General features: G+C 36.5%; 1 protein-coding gene across 1 annotated transcript; it reads left to right on the forward strand.

Moving 5' to 3' along the window:
- The first annotated feature begins 227 nt into the window (after window positions 1–227).
- LOC120138532 (protein RNA-directed DNA methylation 3-like) lies at window positions 228–7,347 on the forward strand. The gene is made up of 19 exons (XM_039153988.1): window positions 228–518; window positions 990–1,231; window positions 1,345–1,500; window positions 1,591–1,749; window positions 1,836–1,919; window positions 2,049–2,116; window positions 2,196–2,531; window positions 2,624–2,675; window positions 2,739–2,894; window positions 2,993–3,136; window positions 3,222–3,333; window positions 3,437–3,586; window positions 3,673–3,727; window positions 3,825–3,880; window positions 4,184–4,238; window positions 4,649–4,685; window positions 4,826–4,886; window positions 4,980–5,075; window positions 5,162–7,347. Exons 1-19 carry the CDS (start codon window positions 335–337, stop codon window positions 7,261–7,263), a joined length of 4,305 nt encoding a protein of 1,434 aa, XP_039009919.1. The 5' UTR covers window positions 228–334; the 3' UTR covers window positions 7,264–7,347.
- Window positions 7,348–9,303: the final 1,956 nt, after the last annotated feature.

A 9,303-nucleotide genomic window follows, 5' to 3' on the forward strand; every position in this document is an offset into this window, starting at 1 on the left:
AATGAATAAATTTCAGAAACTATATTTGCGAGAGACCAAAATGGAGAAAACATAATGTTAGTGGTCAATTTTGGAAAACAATAGTTAATTGACTAAAATAAGATATATATATATATATATATATATATACTGACAAATTTACTTACTTATTTCACCTTTGGTGTACACTATCCGAGCCACACTTTTATCTCACTCGCAAAGAAATATTATTTTAAAAACAAAAACACACCAACCCTCAACGAAAGGCGATTTTCTCTCTGATTTTTCATTTATGTAGAAAAATCTACGGAAAAAAAAAAGATAAAATTTCGAAACTGCGATTGAAAGGATAGATATGTCGTCGAAAGGGAAGGAGAAGGAGGTGGTTTATGGAAAACGGAAGGTCAGCGCCGGAAGAAGCGGCGGCGTAACGGAGGAGAGCCGTCGGAAACGGAGGAACCGGGGTGTCCTTCAGTTCTTTGAAGACTCTGCTGAGGATGATGGTAGTGACGCCAGCGATGGTAGCGATATCAATGATTGTAAGGCTGATCTGATCAATGTTTTCTTTGTTCTTTTTGGGGTTTTTTATGTTTCGTTTTGGAGTGTTGCATTGTACGATTGCTTATTTCTGCGACTTTTAGGGTTTCCCCCCTTTGATTTTGTTCTGCATTTTGGTTTTAAGGGCTTTAGGTTGTGGAGGTGCTTGACTTTTAGCCGTCAAAATGGTTTGTCATTTGTTTTTTCTTTTAAATATTTTGGGAGAATTTTCGGTTTTTAATACGTTGAGTAATTTGGAAGAGTATATTTTTTTTAAGAAAACTGGACCTTGTGATGACATTTTGTTGCTTCTGGTTGTTTGGTTGTGAAAGTGGCTCATTGTGCTTGAATTATCATCCTTGAGTTTTTTGTGATGGATTTTTTTTTCGTTGTTGCTTCTGCATTAGTGATCATTTTAGGTTGTTTGGTTGTGAAAGTGTTACTGATTAAGTAAATAACAATCCTTTTATCAGATGTTTTGCAAGAAGAACCGGATCTTGATGTAAATAAAAATCCCTGGAAAGCCCATAACGTTCCATTTGTCCCCAAGGAAGAGGTGATTGAGGAAGAGTTTGACAAAATGATGGAGGAGAGGTACAGGGATGGTGCTAGGTTTACGACGTTTGAGGAAGATTATGAAGCCAAGGGATCAATTGACAAAAACTCTACTGTGCCACCAGCCAAGGATCCTGTTATATGGAAAGTTAAATGTGTGGTATGGTTGATGTGCTGTTAAAGTAACTTATCCGACTAAAAAATTGAATGTAATCTTCTTGTACTCCTACCATCTCTCTTTTTCTTGTTTTACCTAAAAGTTTTTGTATGTAGGTTGGGCGTGAACGACATTCAGCATTCTGTCTCATGCAGAAGTTTATTGACATGAAATCACTAGGAACAAAATTACAGATAATATCAGCATTCTCTGTTGATCATGTCAAGGGTTTTTTCTTCATTGAAGCTGACAAACAATGTGATATTAATGAGGTAAATTATGTTTTTGGACACCGGAAAATAAAATGGCTTTATTATTTCTGTTAGTGTCTGTGCGCTAACATACCTTTACTTCTATATTAGGCATGTAAAGGATTGACTTACATTTATTCTTCACGATTGGCACCAGTACCAAGCAATGAAGTTTACCATTTGCTCAATGTCAGAACTAAATGTTGTGAAATCTCTAAAGGCATGTGGGCTCGGATAAAGAATGGGAAGTATAAGGGGGACCTTGCACAGGTAGACTGTTTTCTATGTTTAAATTAAGTTTGCTTTATGCCCTATTCTAGATTGTTCATTATTATCTGTCAAATTTCTTTCTGCAGGTTGTGGCTGTAAACAATGAAAAGAAAAAAGCAACTGTAAAGCTCATTCCCAGAATTGATCTGCAAGCAATGGCTGCAAAATTTGTAATAATACTAATTTTCCGCATAAGCTTGTTTTTCTGCTGTTCTCTGTTACATTGTTAAACATCTTATATTCCTGTAGAGATTTATATGCACAAGATTTTTCATCAAATAATTGATTTTATGTTACAGGGTTCTGGAGTTTCCATCAGTAGAACTGTTATACCAGCACCAAAATTGATAAGTTTAATTGAGCTAGAGTAATACACCTGATATATGGATTGTTTATTAGTTTCATTGCTTTTGAGATGTTTATGTTGATGTTTAAGCCTGGTGCAGGGAGTTTCGACCTCTAATTCAGTTTAGACGAGACCGCGATACTAGCATTGGTTTTCAAGTACTTGATGGCATGATGCTAAAGGATGGATATCTGTATAAAAAAGTATCTATAGATTCCTTAAGCTGCTGGGGTATAATGCCTACAGAGGAGGAGCTCCTAAAGTTTAGTAATTCTGATAATAATGAATCTGATGATCTGGAGTGGCTATCACAACTTTATGGTGAAAAAAAGAAGAAAAAGACGATGACAAATGAAAAAGGAGGTGAGAAAGGAGAAGGCTCTTCAGGGTTAGGCTTGGAGGATAGCTTTGAACTGTATAACCTTGTCTGTTTCAGGTAATTCTTGAACAGAAGTCTGCCATAGCAGTAACCACATATCAACAGCTTGTTAATAATCTATTTCATGTTCTTTTTCATTTACATTGCAGCCGGAAAGATTTTGGGCTTATTGTTGGCATGGAGAAAGATGATCGTTACAAGGTAAATAAATTATATTATTTACTTTTGATAATTTTGACTTCTTACCAGCTATGCACTTGTTAGATTCTAAGAGAGGCTCCAGAAGGACCTATTGTAGTGACTGTTGAGAAGCATGAGTTAAAGATTGGGCCTTTGGATACAAAGTTCACTGCATTAGATAAGCACTCAAAGACAATATCCATTAACGACACTGTTAAAGTCTTGGAAGGTCAATATGAGGTGTAACAGCAGTCTTAAGTCACTTTCTCATTGTATATTTTTATTTGTGGTTTAGTGGACTAGGTGTATATTAATATATTACCCGTCTCGCATTTTAGGGTAAACAAGGGACTGTTAAACAAATCTACAGAGGGACCATTTTTTTGTATGATGAGAATGAAACAGATAATGGTGGTTTTTTCTGTTGTAAATCACCAATGTGCGAGAAAATCAAGCAGCGTTCAGATAAATGCAGTGAGAAGGTTGTAAGTGAACTGAACATAATTTCTTACTCTTTAACCATCTTGAGATTCTTATGATCTATAATGGATTTTAATTTTTCTTCAGGGAGGTGATCCTGGTGGTACTTCAGATTATGGGGATTTTGTATCATCTCCCAAGTCCCCAATATCTCCTGAGAAGCCTTGGCAGTCTCAAGAGAAGGAGACTAAGAGTGACTGTGTGTTCCTAAAAATTCTGCTCTCTAGTTTTGGCTGCCTGTCAGTAGTAATCATGTATTCAAATCTCCAAGCACTGACACTAATTAATTATTTCACATGCAGTCAACAGAGGGAACATAGATGGAATGTTCTCCATTGGTCAAACATTAAGAATACGAGTAGGCCCTTTGAAAGGGTACCTTTGCCGTGTCTTAGCAGTATACCGTTCAGATGTTACAGTAAAAGTGGGTTCCAAGCAGAAGGTTCTTAAAGGTTGGTACGTTAATGGATAATCTTTTTGATGGATTATAGTCTTATATTCTTGTGATGACACTAATGGCTTCTTGATGTTTCTATAGTTAAAAATGAGCATCTTGCTGAGGTTCAAGGGAAGAGCACTGCTGCAAATACAAAGTACCTGGATTTTGCAACGTTGATTAATTTAATTTCTGTAACCTTTATAACAGATATCTAAATATGTTTTGATTTGCTCTTATACTTCCTTTATTAGTGAGCATGATGGATCAACTTCATTCAAACCATTTGGATCAGAAGCTTCGACCGGAGGTGAGAGGTTCTCTACCGTAGATGTGTTATAAATTATAACTTGAATGCAATTTTGTCAAAATGTCAATTGCATTATGCTTTCCATTTTTATTGGGTGCTTTCTCTGTAAATTAGGCATGAATATTCATTGATAGCTCGAGTAAGATTTTTTTATAACATGAAGTTTGGGTTTTATAATGTTGTTTAGTCCTAATTAAATTAATTCAATGAGGTTGGTTATTATTCTTATCTCCATGCTTGTGTTATCATTTTCCTGGCTGTAACTGATATAATTTAATCTTTTTTCCACTCTGTTTTTGGAAGATTGGTTGAATGGTGCAGGAACATCGGCTGAGGGTGGCGGGTGGAATGCTGAGAGGTAAAAACATGCAGACTGTCACTAATAGGAATATATGATTGTTTATAATGGTAGAATAATTCTATTAGCATTTGAATTTGAATTTTTGTTATGAAAAAAGTTTAGAACCACCCTTGATGAGTGTAACTATAGAGTAGAACTAATGTTTGAGGTGGAAGAATGCTTTTGATAAAATACCTACAGTCTTCTCTCAATTGTGGGACCTTTCTTCATGACAATTTACTCGTACTATGCCCCCCACTGCCCAAGAAAAAACCAAAAAAAAAAGGATAAGAAAAACTCACCTCTGCCTCTCTCCAATGGCTCCTTGTTGCCAAAACCTTTGGCAGATATGCCCCCTCATATCATTTTCTTTTTCTTAAACGTCGTATTATTTCTGCATGCTGACAATGGTCTTCAATTTTCTGCAGGAGCTCATGGCCTAGTTTCTCTGGGCCTGGCAACGCGGTTTGTCTCTCTCTCTCTCTCTTTCTCTCATGCACACACACACACACACACACACACACAAACATTCACATGCACAAAATTGTAATATCCATTCACCTCTGGCAAATTTGTACTCATCTATGTTTTTGTGATGGTCACAGCAGCAGACTGGAACTGTTAATTCAAACCCATCTGGTAATGGGGACAATGATCAGAAGACTGGTATGATTACTGAACCATTATTGCCATATGGGCAATGCCTGAAAAACAATTTATTGCATGCTTAAAGGTGTTCTCTTTCACTCTATGTTCTAGATGGTGAAGGCTCTGCATGGGATACCAAGCCGACTGCAAACCAGAATTCATCTTGGGGTGCAGCAGCTCCTTCTGGGGATAATGATAACAAAACAGGTTTACATGATACATCTTTCCAATAAATGTGAACTGTTATACGATATTTAATTTGTGCATAAAGCCTATTCATTGTTGTATTGTAGATGGCGCATCTTCTGCTTGGGAAAATAACACGAGTACACAACAAAATTCAGCTTGGGCTACGGGTGGCAGTGATCATAATTCTAATCGGGGAAGTTGGAATAATTCTGCTCCCAAGATTGACTCTGGTGGCGGTGCATCTGATGCTTGGGTTAAAACTATTACTGGCGGAGGTCCATCAGGTGCTTCACAAGATGTTGATAATGACGGTTGGGATAAAGGTAAAGGTGTGGCTGAAGAAGGATCATGGGGGAAGAACAAAAAGTCAAGTGTTAATGAGGGAAATTGGAACAATAATGATGTAGGGTCAAATCAGCAGGGAAGTTGGGGGATTAAGAATGATGCCAGTGTCGGTCAAGATAATTCTTGGGGTAATACTGCGGAGAAGTGGAACAATAAAGATGGTATTGGTGGAAGCAAGGGAAATTGGGGTAGTTCAAAGCCTTCTGCAGAAGATGCCAAAGGATCTTGGGGCAAACAGGATGGAGGTTCATCACTTAATCAGTCTGATGGTTGGAATAAAGAAAAGGCTGCTGATGTTGGAACTTCTGGGGGCAAACAGGATGGAGGTTCATCATGGTACAAACAACTTGGGGGATCTTCATGGGGTGTTTCGAACACCAAATCTGGTGGTGGAGCTATCCAGGATGCTGGCCAAGATTCTGGTTGGAGCAAAAGGAGTAGTTGGAACTCTGGTTCTGGTGGTACAAATCAGGAACCTGGTTGGGCTAAGAAAAATGACTCAGACTTTGGATCTGGTGATGCAACCAAAGATTCTACTTGGGGGAAAAAAAGTGACTGGAACTCGGGATCTGCAGATGCAAATCAGGAGTCAAAGAAAAACAGTTGGGGTTCTGGTACTACTGATGCTGGTCCTGACTCTGGTTGGGGCCAAAGGGGCAGTTGGAACTCTGGTTCTGGTAATGCAAACCAGAATCCTGGATGGACTAAGAAAAGTGATTCGGGCTTTGCTGCTGGTGATGCAACCAATGATTCTAGTTGGGAGAAGAAAGGCGCAGCAGATGCAAGTCAGGATTCAAACTGGGGTAAGAAGAGTAGTTGGGGTACTGGAACTGATTCTGGACAAGACGCTGGCTGGGGCAAAAAAGGTGGCTGGAACCCTGGTTCCAGTAGTGCAGGTGAGGATTCTGGTTGGAAATCGAAGAGCAAATGGAATTCAGGAGCTGGGGATGCAAACCAGGATTCTGGTTGGAAACCGAAAAACGATTGGAAGTCTGGAAGTGGAAATGAAGACCAAAATGAGCCTTTTAGTGGTAGGGGTGGTGGAAGTTGGAGGGGAGGTTTTGGTGGTAGAGATGGTTCAGGTAGAGGCTTTAGAGGTAGAGGGGATTCAGTCGGAGGAGGCTTTCGGGGTAGAGGTAGATCAGATAGAGGACGGGGCAGATCTGACCGAGGAGGTTTTGGTGGTGATGGTGGAGGTTATGGAGGTAGAGGTGATAGAGGTGGTGATAGAGGTGGCTACGGAGGCCGAGGTGGCGATAGAGGTGGCTACAGAGGTAGAGGTGGCGATAGGGGAGGCTATGGAGGTAGAGGACGTGGAAGGAGGGATGAAAATGGTGGTTGGAACAATGGTGGTGATTCAGGTGAAAATAAGTCTTATGGCTGGAACAAAGAGGGGAACCAGGGCTGGAATGGAGGCGGAGCAAAGACCTGTGGTCAATCTAATGCGGACAATCGAGGCCAATCCTCCGGTTGGAGTCAGCCTGGTGGCTGGAACAAAGGAACTGGTTCAACTAATGAAGCAGGTGGGAATCAAGATACCAGTTGGAAGTCATCCAATTCATCCGATGGGAACAAATGGTCGGGCTGGAACCAGTCTACCTGCAGCAAGGACGTTAAAGAGAGTACCAGTCAAGGACATGGCTGGGAGAAAAGTTCAGCTACTGCTGCTGGAGGAGGGTGGGGTGGTCGAGGATCAGGCTCGGCCGAACAAGTTGAACCAAAAACTGCAGATGAAGGGGCATCATCGGGTTGGAACAAGCCGAAAGACGGAGAAGGAAGTAGCGGGAATCAAGACGCATGGGGTAAGGCATCGTCGAGCTCTTGGGGACAAGGGAGTGGTAGTAGGAAGGGGGGATGGTAATTTATGTTCCATGTTTGAAGGTGTCGTAGATATTTTTGTGTGTGCTGTTTCTGCAGTTCCTGAGCAGCAGGGAAAGGACGTGGCTAGGAAAGACGTTTGCAGTATAGTTGTTTATCAGCTTAGATGTTTGCTCAAACCGTATAATATCCAACTTATTTAAGTATCCGACATAGTATTCATTGATGGCTTAATTTAAATTTGAAAAATTAACTTATCTCCTTTTGAAAGAACCCTTTTATCCCACATGGTTTAATGAAAATACTTACTCCCTTAAGGTTAAAATACAAAGATAATTATACCCCTATCAGTGTTCATCTGTCTTTTTTTTCCTTTACAAAATCATGAAAATAAAATTAAGTTGAAACCAAATTAAAAGTGGGGCTAAATTTTTCCTATGATAATTTAATTATTTCCTTTTCTCATTTTGACCATTAATCTTTTAATTTTATTAATCAAACTACTTAATTATTTAAATTATACAGTTAATATATGATTCTCTATACTTAGACATTCTATTATTCAATATTGATAGCCATTACTTTATAAATGTAGAGAGTATTATCTAATTATTTTATAAATTTAAATCTCTAATATTCTTCTTATGTTATACACAGTTTTTACATATATAATATGTATAATTTATACTACTAATTCTTTTTGTATTCCGATGTTCCTCACCATCGACTTATTTTTTATTAAAATAACACAGTATTATAAACATAAGCCAAAATCATTGTAAAAAAAACATAAGCCTAAATCGTACCACTAAACTCATGTATGGAACCAATGTTATCAAAATGCAATTTATATAATCTTGTTTGGATTGCCATCGATTCAAATTCAATAATAAACGTGAGAACAAAGACAAAGAAGACATAATTTTGTTCAGACAATTGCACGTTCACTACAAATTTTAAGAGATTTGAAGTTCGATTTTGTAACGTGCAATGTTATCAAATATTACAAATTGTCCTATAATCAGATCACCTGTCAGGTTGTTAAGTTGTTTCATGCGGAACATGTCCTATTAGACAAACCTTTTCGGCCATCTTTTGGCTTGGAAATTATAATAGTAATTAGATTATATATATATATATATATAATCATCTTATTATTTTTGACAATTACAATTTAATGTGACAACTTATGGCGTTAATGTGGTTATTTATAGTGTTGATATAATAATTCATATATAAATGATATCGTGATAGAAGAATTTAATAATTTATTTTAGAAAAGTCCAAAAAATTTTAAATTCTTTTCAAAAAATTATTATTAGACAAGTTTGACAATAAAAATTTAATGATGACATTAAAATTATAGATCATTATAGCAACATTATAATAGTTAACAACGATTTTGATCCTAAAAAAAATTACGATTATTTTTATATCTAAAAATTTAATTAGATAAAAAACTTAAATCTCGACTTTTCTATAAGAACCCTTCTCATAATCTTACTGACTTTTTTTAAAAAAAAATTAATTAGTAGTGTGTTAAATAATTATTTAAATTATAATAAAAATTATATTTTATCTATTAAAAGAACAACATTTTATCTTATCTTATCCTTTATTTTCTTTTCTGTTTCTTTAACTTTATTAACCTTAAACCGGATTCAGATTGAAGTTTCTATGTGATGTGACAATGAACATTGACAAATATAATCGACCCGAAAATTAAATATGGTATTGAACCCTTAAAAGGTGTTCTTGTTTTTGGGGTTACTTTAAATTTTTGTTTTTCTTCTGTTGTTCTTGCATTTATTAAATAACAAATATATATTTTCATATCTATATTTTACTTTAAATTTTAATTTAGTTTTCAAATATTTTTAAATTAAGTATCTGAACTTAAATTCTGGTATATAAGTTACTCAAGATATAAGTTTAACTTGATTTTTTTGTTCAAATTAGTTTAAAAAAAATCAAAAGTATCGATTTGAAGAAGAACAATCAAATTTATATATCAATTTGAATTAAGAAATTAATTTCAAGTATAAATTTAAACATTAACACCTTAGGGAAATTTTGATTCAAA

Source organism: Hibiscus syriacus, unplaced genomic scaffold (assembly GCF_006381635.1).
Source record: "Hibiscus syriacus cultivar Baekdansim isolate YM2019G1 unplaced genomic scaffold, ASM638163v2 tig00002229_pilon, whole genome shotgun sequence".
Lineage (NCBI taxonomy): Eukaryota > Viridiplantae > Streptophyta > Magnoliopsida > Malvales > Malvaceae > Hibiscus > Hibiscus syriacus.